Genomic DNA, 23,343 nt, shown 5'->3' on the forward strand with positions numbered 1-23,343 from the left:
AAAGCCAAGCTCTGGTGTGCAGATCTGTTTTGTTCAAATTAAATTTAATGAAAATTTGGAGGGCACTGTGTTTCCCCCAGGACAATACAGACAACATGCCTGCTGTTCTGTCTGAACACCCATTTATTACAGACCACTTAGCTGTGCCTCAGCTGCAAATGAGGTGTAATGTTTTCTCCAATTATGATACACACTTCTACCACAACAGCTGTATTTGTCTTCTGTAGTTGGCTATCATCAAAGTCATCGAAGCAGAAGAGCTGAAAGTGGTCACAGTGGAACAGAATGGAATCAATGCAGAAAAACACAACAGGAGGTGAGATATACCACAATGTAAGGAGTCCTCTGACATGTTGATAAATATGTTTTTTTTTGCTTTCTTGCAGTCGATTAGATGAGACAATAAGGCAGTATGAAAATATGTTCCTATTATGCTTTGAACTGGACTGTCAGTAGCTTTTGGTATACAATTCAAACACTGCAGATATATTTGCTAAAAACAAACAATCTGTCACTAGATTTAAAAAAAAAAAAAAAAAAACAACAACAAAAAAGAATGGCCATTCACATAAGGAAGAAACCCACACAATGAGTAGATTATTAAAGCAATGTAAACATGATTAAACATGAGTGATCCCATAATGTCCAGCAGCCATTTAGCAGTTAGAAGCCCTTATCCTCCAGCTTACATACACACACAATAAAAATCCTCTATATGAAGTCATCTAGTGCCCTTTTCCCACATGTGCAATGGAGCGAGAAATATGAAAATGGCAACTTGAGACAGTCTGGAATCAAGACGAGTAATAAAACAATATAGTGTTCCAAACATTTGCTCAGTAAAGACAGATAAGGCACGAGGTGAGCTCGAACTAGTTTCTCCGACATGGGTCAAGCCTAATCTTAGACTAAAAACCTTTTTCAAATGGAGAGTTTGCATTTCTAGGCTTAACCGTCATCTGTGAAACTGGCTGTTTAAAAATCTGGGGGAAAGGCAAGAAGGTTGAAAGGAACCGTTTGTGCTACAGTGCTGGAGCAGAGCTGCTGTTAGTGGTGTCCTGAGGCAGCTCAGGGAGGCACTTTACAGTATTCTCTCCTCCAAACACTGAGCTGACTGAGCTTTGAGTCCTCACAGCATTTTCCTTCACTAGAGACAAATTCAGGAAAATGCTGCAGGTTTGGCAGATGCAGTAGAGAAATATGAGATCCTTAAAATGCACATTCACTTCACTTCACTTATGTGTGCAAGTATTAAGCTAAGATACTAAAGTTTGATAATGGGTGCTCTGCACACCTATCAAATGGCTACACTGAAGGTAGGAACAGAAACTGTAAAAGGTAATATATCCAGAAAAAAGTCCTGTACATAAAAAATGCATAAATAATTAAAAATAAATTCTCGTCAGTTTTTCAAAATTTTGAAAGTCCAGTTTCAAAAATATCTTTGTGCTTGTCAAGAAACCCTGCCAGTCTGCAATTAATGCTTTCCCCAGCAGGTGGCGCTAGTTGAGTGGTATCTCTATGACATCCTCCTCGATGATCTCTCCCTGGGGGATGGCAACGTGGTCCTCGGTGCTCTTCTTGCAGCTCAAGCCTGAAAAAGGGCTGCACCAGGACAGTGAGAAGGGGCCTCCGAATGCAATCTGCATGGCCTCCCAACACGGCACTTTCCTCCACTTCCCTGTCTCCCCCTTCAGCCGCTCGATCCCCTGGAGACAAAAAACAGTGAGGTCTGAGATGAAGGAGCAGAGACAAACAAAGCAAACAAACAAAAAAAAGCACTGCATGGGATCACCTGCATGCACCAGCAATGACATCCACAACACAAAACTGGTGATAGTATGTTACTATGTGATGGTTTTGCTTTTTTGTGCTAGTCCCTCGGACACTTAAACATGTCCAGCTAATTTTTTTTTTTTTTTTTAAGTCTTCAGGTTGAGGGTTTTATCATTTAAAGAGTTACTTGTCATTGCTGCTGTTTATCCTGTGTGTACTGGCCAGGAAGCAAAGGGAACAGGACTGGCAGTGGAGCCAGCTGCTCTAATGGTTGCTAATTAACACCTAAACTGAACTGCAGCCGAGGCTGATGGGAATGTGATTACTTTTACAGGTCTTTGTTCCTACAATAAAGCACCAGAGACATATTTGAAATGGCTGGCTGTCTCAAAGCACATTTAAGTCCAGCTGAAGTAAATGAGGCTTCAGTGGATTCCCTCTTGGTAATCATTTGTCAGTTTATTTTTATCCTCAGACCTTTGAATGTTACTTCCTAATCCAAACCAAGTGCCAGCTACCACAAACTTGAGGCTTAGGCTAATGCAGGAAGCAGCTTATAATACAACACCAGTAACAGTAATGATGCTTTCACCTGGCTCCCACTCAAAACATGTCAGCTTCTCTAGAAGTGGTAAATCAGTCATTTTTAAGGAGTCTTTAAAGCCCTGCTTGATAAATACGCAATGTCTGAGTTTTGGATGCGATTCTGGCTTTGATGTCCAATGTGTGGATGTTGACTGATAGTAGGGCACGCTCCAGCTTCAAAAATGTTTGGCATTCATTAAAGTAGACTCAATATTTGGGGTTCACGACTGCTGTCCAAACAGAAGGCATTTGAAGAGGTCACCCTGAACATTGGGGTTCATTTCAAGATGGCCAACAGTTCTGATTTCTAATGCATAATGGCAAAAACTAACGCTGACAGATACTTCTAGAACTAATGTAAGAAGTTATTTTAGAAGGACTGTGTTCCAAGATATTAACCTAAAGCAACATGTACTCGTCTGGATGCATGCTCAATCATCCAGGTAAGGAAATTCTTAAAAGTTGCTTCTGTTCATCTGGACTAAGCGTTTTCAGTGGGAGAAACGTTTCGTCAATCATCCAAGTACATTTGCATAATGACTGAATGGCAAACAATGGGCAGTTGAGTTTTTTGATCATTAATATGCAAATTTGTTATCACCACTGATCAAAAACCATTGATCAATGGTCATGAGTACCATTCACAGAGAGTTGGGGAATGGCTGCAATCACAGCATTGTAAGATGGTGAGAGGTACCATTAAGCCCTCTCCCCGATTCATAGATGGTCTTCCCTTTTTCACGTAAATTGCCTCCTTGACTCCTGACGGTGGTGGTTTCAGTCATTGTGCAAAGGTACTATTTTATAAGGTCAGGTAAACCTGCAGTCAGTTGACATTAAAGAAGTCACTTGGATGAGTGACAAAACGTTTCTTCCACTGATAACGCTACATCCAGATGAACAGAATCAACTTTTTGGGACAACATGTAGTTCTGTGAGCTTTAGAGTGCTTACGGGGTTAGGCTAGCAGGTGCCCTGTTTATAGTCTTTATGCTTAGCTAAGAAACTCAAGTACATGCCACTGAAGGTAGTTTTCTGGAATTTTGTGTTTTAAATGTAAAAAAAAAAAAAAAAAAAAAAACCTGAGTCTTGACAGAGTATTTTTAGTGACAGTCAAAGATCCATTTGGGTAACTCAGACGGCTGAACCTAATATTTGTTTCAAATTCGGGACTTATATTTATGCAGTGCAAAGAGTGAATTTTACAGCCATCTTCTAGTGTGTACTGGTGCAAAGATTGCTTCATGGCCACAAGTTACAGTTAACTGAGAATTTAGAAGCATGACTTTTGATGAGTTTTAACAGTGTCCTCTAAATGCTTTAGGTTCCATGTTATTCAATTTTTTAAAGAAACATGCCCAACATTTCATGCTGCTGTCCAAAAAGACTGGCATGCACTTCAAAAATAAATAGATGGCACATGCGTCACATTACAGACAGAACTCACTCATTCATTCAAACCGTTTGGTTGAAGTAAAACAGCAAAGGAGGAACTGAAAACACACGTCGGCCTTCTGATTGAAGCGTGCATACATGTGACATGTCAAGCTTGATGGGACGGCCAATGTGACTGCTGTTGGCAAGCTTACCTCAGTCAAGATTACAAAGAGCTGTCTGCTTCGGAAAGCTTTCGGCAGAGTGAGTTATCAACCAAAGCAAAAATGCATGAGTGTGGAGAGGACACAGTATCGGGGGGAGGAAGATCCCAGACAGATGAAAGACAAGGACGGAGGGAAAATGCGGGATGTGAGGGCCATATAAGAACTGTGTGCAGGAGGGAGAAGGAGGAAAAAAAAAAACCCAACAAAAAACCCCACATCTGCTCCCGTATTACTATTTGAACATAAAATAAAGTGACAGGCAAAAGTAAATAAATGCACCTCCAAACGGAAGCAAACACAGTTGTTGCATTGCATCTGAGAAGAATTTATTCTCTGTGCATGTGCTGAAATCTCTTCAGAATATTTAGAAAGAATTAAAATTTCTGTAAAAATAACAAAACAAAACAATAATAATAATCTCTGCCGTCACTCAGCTGCTTCATCATACCAGCAGTGTTTCACATACACAATTAAACTAGCCTTCAGCTGTACCATGCATTCAGAAACAAAGGATACACACAATATCATGTAAACAAAGAATAGAAGAATAAAACCGCACACTTTGGAACAAAGGAGTTCACCCAGGAGAAAATCTCAAATGATAAATACAAAGAAATACAAAGTGCAATTAAATCTTCTTCTTTTTTAAGTACTTTAAATTGAATCGTGAATGTTAATACCTCAGTTAAATGCTTTGTAGTCTGGCGTGGTGCAGAAATGAATATTCTAAATCCATGTCTTCTCTTTAACTTCGAACACGATTTTATACATTTCCGGCAGCGAAGAGGATTTTAAACTGAAGCCAGTGTCCCTTCAGAGCAAATTCATATCAAAGGGTTCCCAAATAATCGCAGAATTGTGGGTTTTATTGAATTTGGCACACGCTCACAACATCAAAACACCACATGGGCTTAGAGCTGTGATTCACTGGCACGTATTCATGCAAACAGAGTGTTAGTGGGAGGCTACTGTAGGAGGCTAAACCTTTCTTCAAAAAAAAAAAAAACAAAAAAAAACCCCAACAACAACATAAAAAACAAAAACCAGAATGAACATATGTGGCTGTTGACAGGCTGTCAGCATCATTCTAACCCACATGTTTTTACTGCTTAAAGACAGGCTGAGGTCGACATCAGTCACCATTGAAAGGCTTTCCTTTTCCTTCCTTTAGCAGAATTCAGACTGCCAGCTTAAACACTGAGAATCTGGTTCGGTTTGCTGGAACAACCAGAAACCTCCTGGTTTGTTTTAGCCAAAAATAAGATGCATTTCTGTCCTCCAAGAGGCTTTGTTTTTCTTGAGCATGTATCAGAGAGGAAACTGGGACAATGTTGTAGGTGCTAAAAATCACTGAAAACATGATTAGGCTGCAGCGTGACTTTTTGGTCTTTTATGTTGTTTAATCACCGAGATCCTCCAAAACTGACTTTCAACAGCTGATCAAGGGTCAGCTATTAAATCAGACCTAATTTGCTTTGCTTTTCCTTATTTTGAGCCATACTTTGTGTTATTATGCTGGATGCTTATATTAAATAAGTTTCAAATAATGGGGTGAGACTGCTCTAAACTCGGTTTCAAACAGTTTGTTCTACGCTTTCCTCTGTTTGATGTCAAAGACAAAGGGTGTCTCTAACATAGCCATCTCTGGCTTTGACTGTGGACACAGAAGTTCCATCCAACTCCAACCTTCTGTTTACAAGAGGCAGCCAATTAGAATATAGTTGGTTTTGAGAAAGGGCTGCCTCAAAGGTAGGGAACTACACTACCTCGTTTCAGATGAGCACGAAGGTCCCTCACAGGATAAATAAAGATTACTAGCTTAGCTTTGCATGATTCACAGTGTAAAGAAAATAGAGACCAAGAATTGAACTGTGGAGCTGGGAATGAGCATAACAAGTCCACTTTAAATATTCAGTACATCTGCTATCCTTTAGTCACAGCAGGCTATCAGCTCTGCTTTTTGGTACCACTGCAATCCCTCGCCTCATGTAGTCTTACATTAACGAGAACCCAAAGGGTTAAATGCAGTGTAATGTACAGGTTTTTACATGATGAGATAACAGAGCTCTGGTTTTAAAAAATGGGAACTGTTTTCAGGTCCACCCTAAATGTAAGAATGAGACAATCTGAAAGTCTCTGCTAATAAGGAAAAATCTCATCACAAACATAACAGACCAAAAGTCTTGGAATTAACTTTTGTCCTAATAATGACATTTAAAAATATCTCCCAAGAATGAAAAAAGTGAATCAAAGAAGAGCAAAAACACTCAAAGGTAGAATATACATCGAAACTACAAGAGCGCCACCGTTGTGAAGTTCTCATGTCAGGGCTTACAGTGCTGCGTCCCCATTGGTCAGCTACTTTTAGACAACAGTCAGTGAAGCACAGATTCAACAAGTGGTAATTTTTTATATATTACCTTCTAATGTCAACAGCAGTCATAATAACATCTCAGGTAGGACAGACTGAGGGATAGCCCATTCTCTAATTAATCGAGTTTTACTTTCAGTCCACTGACATGTTCATCTAAATGTAACTAGCCCACATGAGAGCTTTGTGTCAGAACTGGGGCTGAAAAAAAAGACTACAGAGGAAAAGTCTGAGCCCAGAAACAAAGGTGAAGATAATCATAACCAAATGGAGCACTCTATGTAATTCTAATGTAAATTATTTCTTAGAATTGTTGTGTTTTGCTTTCACTTTCTTTTCATTTGATTCTTGAGAGATTTTTTTCAGTTACTATGAAAAATTTACTCCCACTGTAACGAAGGCAAGATGTTGATGTGCTATCTACAGCACTATAACAGAGGGTCGGCCTGAGCGTGGGTCTGATTACTGAATGGTTCAGACAATCCATTCTAGAGTAGACCCATTTAAAAGCTTTATCCAGTCCATGTCTGGAACACATTGACATTGAGTAATATTTAAAGGGTCAGTTCATCTAAAAAATAAAAAAAATCCACTAAGCTCTCTACTGGCATCAGAATAGCTAATGTGGAATTACAGTAACTCTAACCCTGATGTGTGATTTTAATCTAATCTGGAGAACTGCACTTTCCAGCTAGTTTTACCCTAAAAAAAAGTCTTTAAAATGTCCTAAAACTCTGTGCTTCACCAATTTATGGAGCATTTTTTTTTACCTTATACATCATTTCCTATTTTCACTGTAATGAAATTAGCTGGCAATTACAGGAAATACATAATACCTGCTTTTTCTTTATAATTTAGCTGAACTAACCCTTTAGGGAGAAGCAAAAAGGAAACAGTAAGAAGAGAGAGGGGCTTCTGACAGAGGAGAAAGAAAGCAGGTCAGAAACAAACAGATCCATCACAGTGTTTGCAAACACGACTGTAAAGTGTTTCTTTTTCTCTGCAACTCGACTCACTCAAGGCAACACAAAAATAAAACGTATAGTGCACTTAGTTGGCAACACAAAAAAAGCACATGAAAAGCTGTCCATTGCTAATGTGGGATATACAGTGTAAATCGCGTTGAGCTGTGTGTGTGTGTGTGTGTGGGGGGGGCTGGCCTTCCCACTTTGGTTTTGATCGGACCGCCTCACTCCCTGCGCTGAGCCTTCACACCACATATTGGTAGGTCTCAGCCTTCCCGTGGTCGGGGGTGGAGAAGGGGCTAAACCACAATATGGAGAAAGGGTGTCCGAATACCGCCCTCATGTTCATCCACTTAGTTTTTTTAGCCCATCTTCTCTCTTCCTTTTTCAACTGCTCTATGCCCTGAAAACGAGAGACAACCAAACTTCAGTTGGTGTGCTTTTGCGGCCCAGCGATCACAGTAATCACAAATTCCAAATATCCATTTCTGTATTAGAAAGATAAAAATAAGATCATCGAGGGCTGCACGTCGGCCGCTGCTGAATTAGGACAGTGGAGAGCCCTTGTTGTGTCCTTCCCTTGTGTGTTGCACAGCCCTGTGTATGCTAAAGCCCTCTCTTCATAATAAATAAGGTCTGGAGTTGCAGACAAAAAGAAGTTGAAAACAGGGAGAGTTTGGTTTGGTAAGCTATGCTTCACTTGCACACAGGCGCTGTGTGCTTGATTATTTCAGCTCCAAACTTGAGAAGACAGAGATTCCTTCTTTTACTGATACACTGACAAACGGACCTTATTATAAAATTGCATACAGGCCTGCCCTTCATGAAGAGCACATTAGACTCACCACCAGGGGGCAGACTACTGGTGACCAGCAGGTGTAAAATCTGGACTCTGCTCAGCAGTTTAACTGGTAAACTTTTTTTTGGGATGTGCGTTTTAGTCTCCTTTATTATCATTATTATTTGCCTGTGAAAAGTTGTGACTTTATTCGGTTTAACCAGCTCACCAAAGACAAAGTGAGAGAGAGAGAGAGAGCTTATATAGTTGGGGTAGTAACACTAGGAGAAGGATGAGGATGGATGTATAGATAAACCAGGGTAATAAACCTTTTGTTACATGAGACATCTCCACAACAGAAAGCAGCACAGGGGTACAGAATAACTTGATTATGTATCACATTAATCCACAAGTCTGGAAAGGACTGAAATGTTGCTGTTATGAGTTACACCTGCACTTTTCCTGCTGAGTCTAAATGTCTCGTGTGAGGAAAGGTCCTATTTACAGATTGATACTGCAACAGTGACAGCCACAGTTGCCTCATACTTTAAAAGACAGTATGAATTAAACATGGCCAGGTTGCAGTTAAGGCATTGTTATTGTCACTCTGCCATAAAAAAGATGGAAAAACAGCCAGTAGGAGGTGACTTCCTTTGGTCGCAAAAACAAATCAGGCTCTACATAAGTCTATGATCCAGCTCTGCAATTTCTGCTTTGTATGCATGTAGATATGATGGTAGGTGTAACTCAAATTATTTGCTTTTAAGGCACTTAGGGTTGAAGTTCTGCTGCAGAGTAAGAGACGTCAGCTGATGTTTTGAGACGTTAAAGATATTCATGTTAAAAGAAGTTGAGAGTTGCAGCAGCAGGGAGAAGTCCTGAAGCGCAGAGGAGTTAAAAGGAGGTGGTTAACAGGATGGTAACTGGGTCACTTACGGTCTCGTCGGTACAGATGGAGTGGACTTGGGTGCCGAACATCACAGAGGTGAAGATGAGGAAGAGGAGGCCCTCAAAGCACAGGAGTATGAGGAGGATAACTGTTGCTGGAGGAGAGAAGGTACTGCACTCTGGGGGAATGGGAGGGAGTTGGACACAGAGAAGTGAAAGGGTAAAGAAGAGGTTCACAGAGGAACTGCTGCACTTCTATCAAAAAACTACTGCATTCAACTGCAGCTCTACAGTGACGATGCAAAGCTTTGAAGTCAGCAAGTATGAGCTTAAGTCAACTTCTTAAAGACTGCTGTATGGGATCAGGAAGTTATGGCATCAGTGTTAACTGGAAGGAAAATAAATGTCACAACAAAGAAATAGAGACAAGATGTACTCATGTCAACAATATTTCATAATTTCATTTGTCCTAAAGAGTTGCAAGCATGGCCATATAATTATCCTTTCCTCTAGCCTGTGGTCCTACGTATGTCCAGATTGTTTTGGTTTCAGTTGCTGGGTTTTGGAGGTATCACCAAAAGAAATGCTTGTGTTCTCTTGAATATTATGGACCTAAATAGCAACTGCAGTGACGAGCTAAAAGCCCACCAAAAAAATCATTTGAAAACTCAGCAACAAGACCTCTTTCCTGACCTCATGACCCGGTTATCCCATAAACCTTGTTTATGGATAAGAAGTTGTGGATTTTTTTTTTTGGAGTGCCAGGGTGATAACTTTGGAAACTAAAAAAAGCCAACATCGTCAAAACTGGGCAAGTCACATGAAAAAGAAATCTAGCTGGACAACCACCACTATAGACCAGAGGGAAAATGTGCAACTTTGATTTTGTGTTGTATGTAGATGCACTCAGGTAGGATAGGCTCCAGCCTCCCAGCACCGCTGAATAGAATAACCGATAGAAATTGGAAGAATGGATGTCCATGAAGTCCATATATGTATACCAATCAGGCACAACATTATGAACACCTGCCTAATATTGTGTAGGTTCCCCAGTCCTGACCTTTCCAGGCATGCACTCCACTCAACCATGCCTCAACAGATGTGCTGTGGTATCTGTCCTGCAAGATGTGAGGTGGGGCCTCCATGAATCAGACTTGTTTCTCAAGCAAATCCCACAGATGCTCGACTGGTTTGAAATCGGAGGAATTTGTCGTAGCTCGTCTATTGAATTGGACCACACGAGCCAGCCTTTGCTCCCCATCAATGAGCCTCGGCCGCCCATGACCCTGTCGCTGGTTCACCACTGCAGAGCAGGAACACCCCGCAAGAGCAGTTTTGGAGATGCTCTGACGCAAACTGTCAAACTTGCTCATATCCTTACACTTGCCCCTTCTTCCTGCTTCTAACACATCAGGTTTGAGGACAAAATGTTTATTTGCTCCCTAATATATCTCACCCACTAACAAGTGCTACTAAGAAGAGAAGCCAGTGTTATTCACTTCATCTGTCAGTGGTCAGACTGTTATACCTGATCGGTGTATATAAAAAGGTACAGAGAGGAGACCATGAAGTCTAAAGTCAAAATTAAACCCTCTGTTGGCGTTAGGAAGTAGAACTGAAAGTACGAGCAGTGAATCAAATGAGTAAATGACTGCCTGTGAGAGCGGCTTCTAGCACTCTAATGAAGTCTAATTTAGACATTTTTTGTCACCACAGCTGACCTTGTGCACAATGTGGATCCTGATTATCCTCAGCATTAACGCATGAAACCTAAATATGACGGAGAAATTGAAAACATGCATCTTGGCACATTGCAATTGGTAACAGTAAACATTACTATAAGACAGTAAGTAAACTGCATTGACCGAGTATGTAACTGCTGATGAAAGCCACTGATACAGATGGCTACATTTGCCTTATGAGTGAGACATGGTTCTGTGAAAATAAAACAACAAAAGCAACACTCGAGCCCCGTAAGAATGTACCTACACAAAATTTTTATTCACACCTATGAAGGTTGTGCGCAAATACCACAATGTTTCTGTGCATGGGCAAATAAAATAATTTCAACCATAATTCCAAGGCCAAATCCAACTATGTTATAACTTACGTCCTACAAACAAGTATCAATTTTGTATCAACAAGGCCTAAAAACATTAATGCTGTGTTGATCAATGTCCAAAAACAACTAAACCTCCAGCTAAGATTAATGCAGTTTCATCTAACAGTCATAAAGGTTAAACTGTCCAGCTGCTGAAACTGTAGGTACAGGTGTTGAATTGCAATGATTTTCTTGGCTGTAGAAGGTGTTTCTGTTTATTTTGTCCCCCATTTATGTTAACAGGATGGGATAAACACGAGAACAGATATATGGTCCTTTAAGAAATGGAAACAAAGGTGAAGGATATTGTAAGATGGCTATGTATGTAAATACAAAATATAAAATTAAGCAAATTACTTTTTGTACTGTTATGTTTGAGGGAAGATGTCTATTCATATCTGGAGCTTTGTTCTTTATGTGTTTGAAGGCTAAAGAGAACTGTAAAAAAGGAAAAAGCACTTACTCGTCCAATCATCTTCAAAGCAGTAGAGGAAATGGAAGACCACCATGACCAAAGCGTGGAGGGAAATGAGTGCAATGTACATCTGGGTTAAAAAAGAAAAATGAGAAAGTGGTTACAATGAGCAGGAACTGACAACACAGACTAACCACAAACAGAGTGGCATTTACCAAGAAACTGTTCTCCATTTCTATAGCAACAACTGGTGACTTGTCTTTATGATTGAAAATCATGCAACATAAGAGGCGTAACCTTCAGGGTGTTTTTTTCGTCAATTTACAGATTAACAGTGGACTTACTGTGAAAAGCACAAAGTACTTTTGGTTGTTCTCTCCAACACAGTTGTTGACCCAGGGACAGTGGTGGTCCATCTTCCGTATGCAGCGTTTGCAAACACTGTAAGAGAAGCGCAAGATGCAAATGCCACTTAAAACTAGAGATGGCACGATACCACTTTTTTATGTCCGATACTGATACCGATATCATAAATTTGGATATCTGCCGATACCGATATGAATCCGATATAGTGTGTTTTTTAATCAATAAAACTGTTTTTTTAATATCTTGCTGCATTTTGTATAAGTTCATACTCAAGTTTAAATAAACAACAACACTAAAGCTATTCTGTTATACCTGTATGCAAAAAATACACTGCGCCCAAAATATTTCATAGTTCAGCAATACTGATCAATCTAATAAACTTAAACCTCCTCCATCCTCCCTATTGTGGTATTTTAAAGAGTACTTAGCAGAAATATTAAGCAACCTAACTAATAGGGTTGCAAACTCCCAGCAAAAGAAAATGGGGAACCACCCCCCACCTCATGATGCTTAATCGATGTAATCAACTTTAATTTGATGCAGGGTGAAAAAAATGCACAGAAATAAATTATTTTTCAAGAATAATTAAAAAGATTCAACATCTTTCTTCAACACAATTGCAGACTGCACAGATGGTACCTTCCCAAAGGAAAAAGTACTAGCTTACTAGGGTATATTAGACTTAATAGTTACTATATACAGTAATGGACTTCTATACATTTTACATCAGATTAAAACTTTGGGTGTAAGATTCAGATAATTATTTATTACAAGCTAGACATTTTAAATGAGAATAAGAAAGAAAAGTATGTCTTTGTGCCCCCTTTTCCCTGTTCATGCCCTATCGGTCCCCCTGGCTAAACTTTGCTAGATCCGCCCCTGCACATTTACCAGCCGTCAGCTACGTAGAAAAGGATCCTGGTGTAGAAAGTAATATTAAATAAATTCCTACAACAGATTATCAAGCTTAAACGTGCTGCTGTTGTTCCGCCGCTGGTTTCCTCTTTCTGGCGCAAAGTGGGCCAAAAACAAAGAAGAGAGACGGACTCGCGACAGAAAAGCCGATCAGCTGATCATTGATCAGTTTCACGATTGAAGTAGATTGAAGTAGTAGTAGAGAGGGAGGGAGAGGGAAGAGGCAGTCGCTCCATATATTGGTTGTTAAGCTTAACATGGGAACGCCTTACAAACATTCAGAGATGAACTTACACACTTGCTTTACTTCTCTCTGGGATAACTTCCTCGGAGATGAAATGCCAGATTGCTAGCGAGGCTACAAATACACACAGCCGCTCTATCACGTGATGCATACTGCTCCGACGTGCTACGGTTATGAGCCGAGTTACGCCATGTCGCAAGTTTTTTGAGGTGCTTTTTTGATATTTAATGGATCGGATTACATTTTTTATTTCCCTCCGATATCCGATCCAGTAATTTAGGTCAGTATCGGACCGATACCGATACGTAATATCGGATCGGTCCATCTCTACTTAAAACCAGGATGAAAACATTTTGTCAATATATAAAGAAACTAAAAGACAACATGAAATATGGCTTAGACTGAAAAAAATGAAGTGTTTTAATGCAAATACTAAAGTTTAAGGATTTACATTCTCTGCAGTTGAGCAAACAGGAAGCTGGTGGTAAGGCTAGTGCTAAAGCTGGGTGTTCTGCACAAACAGTGAGAGTTTGGAAATCATTACTGGATTTCCTGAGAAGGTTTAATATGTTGCTTTACTGCTTTGTGACTACAATCATGCCTATGAACATGATTACAATATAAAGGCCCGATAAGCTATACTATTCTATGTGTGTTTGTTCATCACCTATCGCAACAAGAATTCACTGAATCCACTTTAGTAGTTGGTACTCACAGGAAACTGAGTAAGAGCAATACTGAATTTGAAGTTGTTTGGATGAGCTAAGGTTGTTCTCCGTTACTAGTATATTTCTTCTATATACAGCCCCAAGGCTACATGCAGCCCACATGAGGTAAATGGGAAATTAGGATGCAAACCTAAATAAGTATATATCATGCAGCTTGATGCATTTTAGCAACCAAATGCTGTTGGGCAAGATTCCCATTTGAGAAGAACTTGGGTTTTAGCAGTTTTGTGGGAAAACACAATATAACTTTATTGCTTTTATTTTAAATGCATGTACAATGATGAGCCAAACCATTAATTTATGGGAAAAGAGTTGTTGAAACTAGGATAAGAAGAGAGGTGAGGATCAGTGAGGGGCAGTGTGGCTTCATGCAGAAAAAAAGCACTACAGATGTGATGCTTGCTTTGAGAGTGCTGATGGAGAAGTATAGAAAAGGTCAGGAGTTCCACTGCGTCTTTGTGAATCTAGAGAAAGCAGAAGATAGGGTGCCAAGAGAGGAAGTGTGGCACCGTATGAGGAAATCAGAAGATGGAGAGATGTGAGGGTGGCTCAAGACATACCAAGCCTGATCAAGCCTAGACTAAAATGTTACAAACTAACAGGTGTTACAAGTGATTACTATCCAAATCTGACAGAGAAAAAATGTGGGACCTTTGAAGCAGATGCAAGACAAAGTCATTGAAATTGTTATTTTTGCATTGTATTATACACCAGAAGATACTGTGAAAGTCAGTGCTAAAAATTAACCCTGTTAATGATGTAATCGGGGAGAGAACACTGAATCACAATTAGTTGCACATTTTTTGACTGAAAATGGTGACATAGGCTACCACAGAGCTGTCAAGTGACTCATACAGGGCAAAGTGATGAAGAGTGTGAAGAAGGACCACAAGTAGACACACTGTTTGGGTTTATTTCCTCTTCTATTGCTGACACACACTACTGACAGTCTCTCTGTCTGTTTCCTCAGCTCGGCACCCACAGGTGCAGCCGCATTCTGACATACTTCTCCACTTTCTGCTCCGGTTTCACTAAAATTCACACACCGAGAGAGAGAGATCGTTAACTAAAAACTTCACACACCTAAGTCACCAACCACCCAGGCATTGCCCCTTGACCTCACTGCACCACCCTCCCCTGCAGCTGAGCCAGGGACCACACCTCCGCCACAAAGAGTATGGGACATAAGAGCAAACACCAAATCGAAAAGCAAGGGCCTACATGCACATAAAATATAAAGCCTGGTAAAGGCCTTCATTTGAAAGTTGCAGTTTCTTTCAAGCCAACTGGAGAGCAACATTCTTACTCACATGCAAACAGAGAAGATGTTGGTTCTCTTTGGATCTATTTTGATATGTGAACAAACTCAGTGAAGAGGTTTAACAAATGCAAATACAGAGCTTCTCTCAGTTATCATCACTTGTCCACTATCCTTCACATTTCCAAACACTGAACCTGACTTCAACAGACTTGTTCAAACACAAAACAGCCTAGACTTCTCTCACTGAACAAGAAGAATTGAAATTGCAGGGGAATTCAACTACAAACACAATAGCAATAGTACTTTATACAAAGTTGTATTTTACTCAATACGATTTTGTTTTGGGGTATGTGATAAAGTATTTTTTCTATGCTATTTCTTATTTTCATTGTATAACTGTAACATCTACACCTTCTCATTTAATTGTTTTTCTTTATTTTCATGACTATTTACATTGTAGATTCTCACTGAAGGCATCAAAACTATAAATGACACACATGGAATTATGTAATAAACAAAAAAGTGTGAAATAACTGAAAATATGTTTTATATTTTATATTTTTCAAAATAGCCACCCTTTGCTTTCATTACTGCTTTGCACACTCTTGGCATTCTCTTGATGAGCTTCATGAGGTAGTCACCTGAAATGGTTTTCCAACAGTCTTGAAGGAGTTCCCAGAGTTATTGAGCACTTGTTGTTTATTTTGTCTTCACTCTGCAGTCCATCTCATCCCAAACCATCTTGATTGGGTTTAGGTCAGGTGCCTGTGGAGGCCAGGCCATGTGTGTTTGGGGTCATTGTACTGTTGAAAAATAAATGATGGTCCAACTAAACACAAACCGGATGGGGTGGCATGTATCTGGGCTCTAATCTAAGGTGCTGTTAACTTGCGGTTTCTGAGGCTGGTGACTCGGATGAATTTATCCTTAGCAGCAGAGCTCACTCTTCCTGGGGCGCTTGATGGTTTTTGGGGACACATTCAAAGTTTTAGCAGTTTTCTGGGCTGACTGACCTTCAGTTCTTAAAGTAATGTTAGATTCTTGCTTCTCTTTACTTAGCTGATTGGTTCTTGCCATAATATGAATTCTAACAGTTGTCAAATAGGGCTGTCAGCTGTGTACAAACCTGACTTCTGCACAACAAAACTGATGGTCCCAACCCCATTAAGAAGGAAAGAAATTCCACAGATGAAGCCTGACAAGGCACACCTGTGAAGTGAAAACCATTTCAGGTGACTACATCACGAAGCTCACTGAGAGAAGGCCAAGGGTTTGCAGCGCTAACAACAAAGCTAAAGGTGGCTACTTTTGAGTAATCTAAAATATAAGACATTATTTTTATTTGCTGCATAACTGCATATATCTTGCTTCATAAAGTCGATATCTTCAGTTTGTATCTACAACGAAGAAAGTAGTAAAAATAAAGAAAAAACATTAAATGAAGGTGTGTGCAAACTTTTGAGTGGTAGTGTAGCTTGAGGGACACACACACACACACACACACACACACACACACACACACACACACACACGTACGTTTATTTGGCTATCTTTGTGAGCGCATTCATTCACAGTGTAACCTCTTCTCCCTAACTGGAACCATCAGGTTAAGCCAAACCTTTGTCCGAACCTAAACGTAATTCTAACTTTAATAAAAAAACAAACTCTTAACTCTCAAACAGGCTCAAAATGTCATCATTCTGAAACTAAAACAGAATCTCACAAAGGTAGCACTAGGGCTGCACAATTAATCGTTAGAAAATCGCGATCTCAATTCATACTTATGTGCGATCTCATTTCCAAATGACAACGATTTTTTAAAAAAAAGAAAAAAAAGATGACGATTGTACTGCATTGTGATCCGGGACATAATCTGCATGAAAACAAGCGCTCACTCTTCCTGCTCAACAAATGACAAGGGCGGAGCCGCAGGGAAAAAACAACGGAGAGCACGTGAGAGATGACGAAGCTGTAAAGGCCAAGAAAGTGACAGGAGAAAATCCGTCCCGGTCAACCACCCAAACATCAATAACGGGAACCTGTATAACGCTGTATAACGGGAACCTTATACAACGGTTCCCCATACCCATCGAACTCCCGCAGGCACAAAGAAATTACGGAGGCTATCACTTATCACCTGGCTAAAGATATGGCTCCCATCAACACTGTGCAAAACGAGGGATTTAGGAAAATGATCAACACCCTAGACAAAGCGCTACACAGTGCCGTCCCCGCAACTATTTTTCAAATGTTGCACTACCTGCTCTATACACGCAGTGTCGAGCAACGGTGGAGACGGAATTACAAGCAGTACAACATTTTGCGACAACGACAAAATGTGAGACATTTATTGTTTTTATGTTCATTTATTGTTTTTATGTTCAGTCTCAACTGTTACGAAGTTGATGCGCAGTTAATAAGTGCAATAAATATTTATACAGGAAAAGAAAATCGTGAGAGAATCGTGATCTCAATTCTAAGCAAAAAAATTGTGATTCTCATTTTCTGCAAAATCGTGCAGCCCTAGGTATCACCCTGTATTTTTATATGCTTTTATTGTAACTGTCTGTTACTTTATTTAGTCACTCATGTTGCTTTAAGGATTGGTTCTAAAAAAAACAAAAAACAAACCACAACATCTGTATTTTAAAAGCAATCACACCCAAACACATTCAACAGTATATTCTACAACTACTTCTCTTTTCAAACTTTCCTGCATGTGGCCTGTTTATAGAGGGTAAATGTAAATAGAGCCTGACCAATATATCACCACTTTTGTTCTAGGCAAATATGTTAGTGTCTGCATTTGTATGTGTTTATAACAGCCAGTAAATGAAAAGTAAGCAAGAGAAGGGAAAACACCCTTCATCTGTGTTAGAGGGCTGATGTTGCATAGTTTGACCACCAGAGGGACTCTGATCCGAGGAGTGTGGCACAGTGTAAAACAAATAATCCACAAGTTGATGTGATAATAAAACCAATCTATTTTTAGAATCCGCTGTCATATTATCTTAGTAAGGACTCATAAGTAGCTACACACAACAAATGTTCTGGAAATCGGTTTATATTTCATAGGTATGAAAGAAAAAAAACATCACCCAATATCGGATTTTTAAATGAACCAATAATGGTATTTGTCTAAAAAAAATCATGTATCAGTTGGGCTCTATCTTTAAGCTGCAGCTAGAAATAACTAACCTTGGTCACATGCTCCAAGAACGGGAATTGCACCAGTTTCTGGATTTATGAAAGGTTAAAATTGGGGACGTTACTACACCAAAGCAAAGCGCAGGACTAGGTTTGTGAATGTCAAATGCGGCAGTGGGAATTTTGCATCCTTTTTGCCCTACCTGCAGTGGTGTGCTCGGTCAGGCTTGATGCTGCAGCACTTGGGACATTTGTAGACCACCTGTCCTGGTTTCAGTTGAAGGCTTTCTATGTATTCCTTAGTGGCGTTTCCTTTTGGCACAGCCCCCTAGCAGGAAACACGTACATAAAGTAGATGACCTCAGTTATATGTGCAGCTCATTAATCGCCATAATGTCTTCTACATTAATAAGAACTTTATAAAGGTAAAGAGCATTAAGTGTCAGAATGACATTGAGAATTAAAAATTTCTATGCATGAATAATCCCAAGCAACCTGACTTACAGGGTCAGTGCACATGGCCCTGAGGTGAGAGGCGAGGGCAAGGAAGGCCAGAGTGTTGAACAGAGTCCCGTTCACAATACTGTACATCAGGTTCTTGGAGGGCAGCAGCATCACAAACAACACCACAAACTCAGCGTACAAGACCAGCAGCCAGGTGATGATGGCACACACAATGCCGCAGGCATCCCTGATGAACCACATGGCCGAGGCAGAGGAGGAAGTGATGACGTCTTTGGAGATGGGGATGCGCTGTTCCTCCTGTAGGCAGCTGGTTCCTCCCCCGGCCCCAGACTGTCCACGGCTATGCTCCACATCCCTACATCTGTGCACCGGGCTCTTCATCCTTCATCTAAGCTGGATTTCTGCTCCTGCTGCCACCAATGGACCCACAGCGCCTTCAGGCCTCCGCCTCAGTCACCGCATGCTAAGAAGTGAGGATGGTTCAAAGATTAGGTACACGAGCTGAAGGTTTAAAAAAAACAAACAAACACACAAACAAACAACAAAAACTCTAAAAAATTAGCAGCCAGCTGTCAGGTCAGTTTTGTAATGCAGGCAGTGACTGGTTCAATCTTTCACAGTGAGTGCTCTGTTTTTTTAATATCTTCTTCATTTTTTATTTCACTTTTTATATAAAACTAACACCACATCTTATTTAAAGTTCATTTGTAAGTTTTCCATAAGGCTACAATGATGATTTCAGATGTCTAGGCACTGTGGTGGTGGTTGTACCCTTTTGTTTAGCTCTGAAATACATTTTTTTCCCACAATCTGTCATGAAATTATCTAAACAATTTGTAAAATGAATAGAACCTCTAAACATCATCTTAAATACATATTTTGTTAAATTAACTTGTAATTGGGAAAATTACAAGTTAACTTTTTCAAACTATGACTTCTTCACCATTACTTCTACTGCTGCAGGATGCATTACAAAACTGGTATTGAGTATTTTCCTGGATATTAGTATCAAGTCTCAAATTCTAATATCACGAGAACTCAAGTATCCACCTCCTCTTCTTTACTTTATGAAATTTGATGTATCGGCTTACATAAATGCCAATAGTGATAACTCAGCAAATAGCCAATATGAGCTTGTTATTAACTTTTTGAGCTCTAACAATTAGAAAATATTACACATAAACTAAAAATTATACTTCTCCAAAAATCAGATCACTACAGGAGCCTTGATATTTTCCTTAAGATTTCTAACCATTAATTTCACTTTTTATATAAAACTATGGGCAATTTGGTGTTATCAACTCATCACTGAACAATGAAATGTGAGCTTTGCACATGTGCAGTGTTACACCTGGAATGACACAGCAGATTTGTGACAAACCCTTGTGTTACAAGAAATGTCGGTTGAAACCGACCTTTCTTGTTTGCTGTGACTAGGTGTGTGGACAAATAAATTGTCACATTATCACAAAAACTATCAACACAGTTCTTTTAAGCATGTCTGTAACATTACTAGAGGAAAAGAGGCATAAGAGTTTTATCAAACATTCAGGAGGCACTCGAGAATCCTCTACATGGTGGATGTTCTTCTACAGACACCACAGGATTTTTCAGTCTTCTCCTCAGAAGTGAAAACTGGTCAGCTGCATGTCAGAGCTTTGTCTCTGCACTCAGTTTTACACCACCTAGAGCTCCACCAAACACACCAAATGTCTGGTCAGTGAGAGGTCACTGAAAGGTAGTAAACTGTTATCGTGACCTAATGCAACACTTCTCCATTCAAGACCCAATCCTCGTGTAAGTTACAGCTGGATAATGTATATGACCCGAGTGAAAGACAGTAGTATAGCTGTCAAAGTACATATCGAGCAGTCACCTTAAAAACATGTGGTTCGATGGTTCCCTGATTATCCTGTTTTCATGGGCGAAGGAGTTACGATTTCGCTGCCATGTATGTAGCAGTTTTACCTTTAGCCGCGTAAGAGCAATAATACCGGGCTAATAATGAAACATTATTAAACCTATTGAAGACCGCTTTACTGTCTGTCCTAATTAAAATTAATAGGGTAGTGAAACATGGAAAGCGGGCTTAACGTGACAGCGAGCGACACATTACCGTCAGCCCATTGCTAGCTAATACTAGCTACGTAGCTACCATATCAGCGTGAGCGTCTAAGTTTTCTCATATTTATATAACCGTCCTTTCGTTTACCTGCAAAACAGGAGAAGTCAAAGAGCGCGTCAATGCCTTCACCTCATTATAATTATCATTATATCCCACTGAATCTCACCTGAACGATGCGCATCCGCCGGTGGCTTTCTCCCCTGCTGCTGTTTGGTTACCCACTCGACGCCCTGCTCCCGCCCCTTCATGATGACGTCGTGGCGTAGAAGACAGAAGACCGCGAATTAAAACACAAGGAAGTTTTACGCGTCAGAGAACGCGTCCAAGACGTACCTATTTCTGGTATCTGCCTCAGTACCAAGGCCGAGTATTTATTAAATCAGATTTAGATAAGAAAAGCGGAGAGTGTAGCACAACAAAAAGGACGAAACACAGGGAAAGGTATTAATAATGAAATGCTGTAGTGGATGGGATGTTACAGGTTACAGGTTTATCTGATTCAGTTCCAACTCTATGCTGGATCCAAACAAAATGAAGGTTTAAGCATAGTCTTAAAAGTGGAGAGAGTGTCTCTCTCCTAAACCCAGAATTAGAGCTGTTTCAACAGAAGAGGGGCTTAATAACAGAAGAATCTGGCTGGCATTCTGCTTTTAGAAACTTAAGGAATCACAAGGAAGCCTTTACTTTGAGAGTGAAATGCTCCAACAGGATAATATACTATGAGGCCTGATCATTCATAACTTTGTAATTTTTGGATTTTAAATTTAATTCTGAGTTTAACAGTGATTCAGTGAAGACAAGCTAATATGGGAGAACATATTGAATATCCAGTAGTGAATAGAGTCATTTGATTTATGGCAGTGCAAACACATAAAAACTGATGGTCTCAAGGCTGTAAAAATAAAGCCAGAAATCCTACCACTTACATTTTTTAAAAACCATTTAAGGTAATGGTAAGGTTATGACTTTAGGTCACTAAACAACACACCTCTGTTAAAGTTGGACTACAGTACTTGGCATTTACACATATGAACATGTGTTACAATCAAGTTATAAAAAAACAGCAGTTCACATAATGCTGATTAAGCTCATCAGAAGGCAAATCTCCCAGAATTTTGCAGTGCACAGTTTTAAATCTGCTGTTGTGGCTGCTAGTAATAAGTTTTACACTGTCCAGCAATAATGGGTTTGCCAAAGGTGACTGTGAGTCAGAGAAATCCTGCTTAAAGATTTTCATGCTCCATTACAGACTTCAGTAAAAAAAAAAAAAAAAAGAAAAGAAAAACTATTCCATGCAGGTAAGATATGAGAACACATCTTTGTAATTGCTCTCACCACCTGTAGTATGGTGGCTCTATGGGCGCAAGTTTCACTCAAGCACAATGTTTGGAAGCAATAAGGTTGTTGGACATCCTGCATAACTTTTAAATACATTTTTATTTACATTTTTTTAATTAACTTTTCTATCTTATTGATTTCGTAGGCTAACTTATTTGTCATCTTCGGTGTTTGCTTGGGTTCAGACTGACAGTCAGAGTGCAATGAGTTCTTGATCCTGTCTGTTATCAGAGAGCTTTTCTGTTTTTATTGAGGTGAAGCAAATGTGCATGTGTTGCCTACTCATAAGCTAATAGACCATTTTACCGCATATGTCATCATTGTTTATAAACTGTAAAAGGGCCTATTAAAAAGGTTATTCTGAGATTAGCTAGAAACTAGCAAACCTGCTTGAGTGAGAAGGGGAGGCAGGTTGGATGAGCATCAAGAACACTTGCAGCTGCTGACTGACGTTACAACCCGGTGTGTGTGAGCAGCATGGATAATTATATTCATCACAAAGTATCTAGTGATTCTGTGAACTCATGGATGAATTATATTCATATTTTAGGAGTAAATGAGACTCACTGGCGAAGACAATAGAGCTGTTCTGTTATCTGGGAGGAAATATCCATCCACCTAAAAATCTGCACCTACGGGATACCCTGATGTATAATAAAACAGCTTCATCAACATTTCATTTCATGGAAAAGTTCAGGACAACATTTTTGCATTTGAGTGGATGGAACCCACATCCCTATCATTTCCTGTTACTTGTTCTTTCAGTCACTGAAATCATCAGGGATTTTTCCTGTTTTCCTGTACTGTAATCAGTTGTTGTATTGAAATTGATCACATTAGTGAGATGACGTGAAGATTTCAGAGTGATGGTGATTGTGCTGAAATGATTAAGATTCTCAAACTGTAAATAAAAGTAGTTTAAGTTTAAGTGAGGTACATTATTTTATTAGTTTTGCTTCTGTACACCATCACAATTGATTTTCAATCAAACAAGCAAGATTTGGTTGATTTGCAGACAATTAGATTTAATTCAGAAGGTGTAATAAAAGTTTGCATTGCCTGTTTAGGAATCACAGTCAATTTTTTATATAAAAGCTCAGAAGTAATCGGGCAAATGAGAATTGTTTTTTATTCTTGGATGAACATTTTCTGCAGTAAATGACTACCTGAAGTCTAGAAAGTTCTGTGTTCATTGTTTTAAGTATTGCTTCCCACATCTCCTCACATCTAATTCACTGAAGCTGTGGTCCAATGTGTTTATTTTGGTTTACCTG

General features: G+C 39.6%; 1 protein-coding gene across 2 annotated transcripts; it reads right to left on the reverse strand.

The window, feature by feature from the left end:
- Nucleotides 1-25: 25 nt before the first annotated feature.
- zdhhc3a (zinc finger DHHC-type palmitoyltransferase 3a) lies at nt 26-20,983 on the reverse strand. Of its 2 annotated transcripts, XM_031729504.2 has the most exons (8): nt 20,898-20,983; nt 18,646-19,069; nt 18,345-18,469; nt 11,825-11,921; nt 11,529-11,610; nt 9,013-9,143; nt 7,502-7,701; nt 1,577-1,709 (listed from the first exon to the last, which is right to left on the reverse strand). In XM_031729504.2, exons 2-7 carry the CDS (start codon nt 18,985-18,987, stop codon nt 7,543-7,545), a joined length of 936 nt encoding a protein of 311 aa, XP_031585364.1. In that variant the 5' UTR covers nt 18,988-19,069; nt 20,898-20,983; the 3' UTR covers nt 1,577-1,709; nt 7,502-7,542. The 2 variants fall into 2 exon arrangements, with proteins under 2 accessions (XP_031585363.1, XP_031585364.1); XM_031729503.2 differs by lacking the exon at nt 7,502-7,701 and having other exon boundaries at nt 26-1,709.
- Nucleotides 20,984-23,343: the final 2,360 nt, after the last annotated feature.

The sequence above is a fragment of the Oreochromis aureus genome, linkage group 11 (genome assembly GCF_013358895.1).
Source record: "Oreochromis aureus strain Israel breed Guangdong linkage group 11, ZZ_aureus, whole genome shotgun sequence".
NCBI lineage: Eukaryota > Metazoa > Chordata > Actinopteri > Cichliformes > Cichlidae > Oreochromis > Oreochromis aureus.

What these genes read in the sequence shown, in the direction of transcription:
- zdhhc3a (XM_031729503.2), bottom strand. Translation starts at nt 18,987, where the DNA reads ATGAAGAGCCCGGTGCACAGATGTAGGGATGTGGAGCATAGCCGTGGA. An exon ending in GGGCCATGTGCACTGACCCT is followed by an intron (nt 18,470 to 18,645) that starts GTAAGTCAGGTT and finishes GTTTCCTGCTAG; the next exon opens with GGGGCTGTGCCAAAAGGAAA. An exon ending in AGTACTTTGTGCTTTTCACA is followed by an intron (nt 11,611 to 11,824) that starts GTAAGTCCACTG and finishes TTTTTAACCCAG; the next exon opens with ATGTACATTGCACTCATTTC.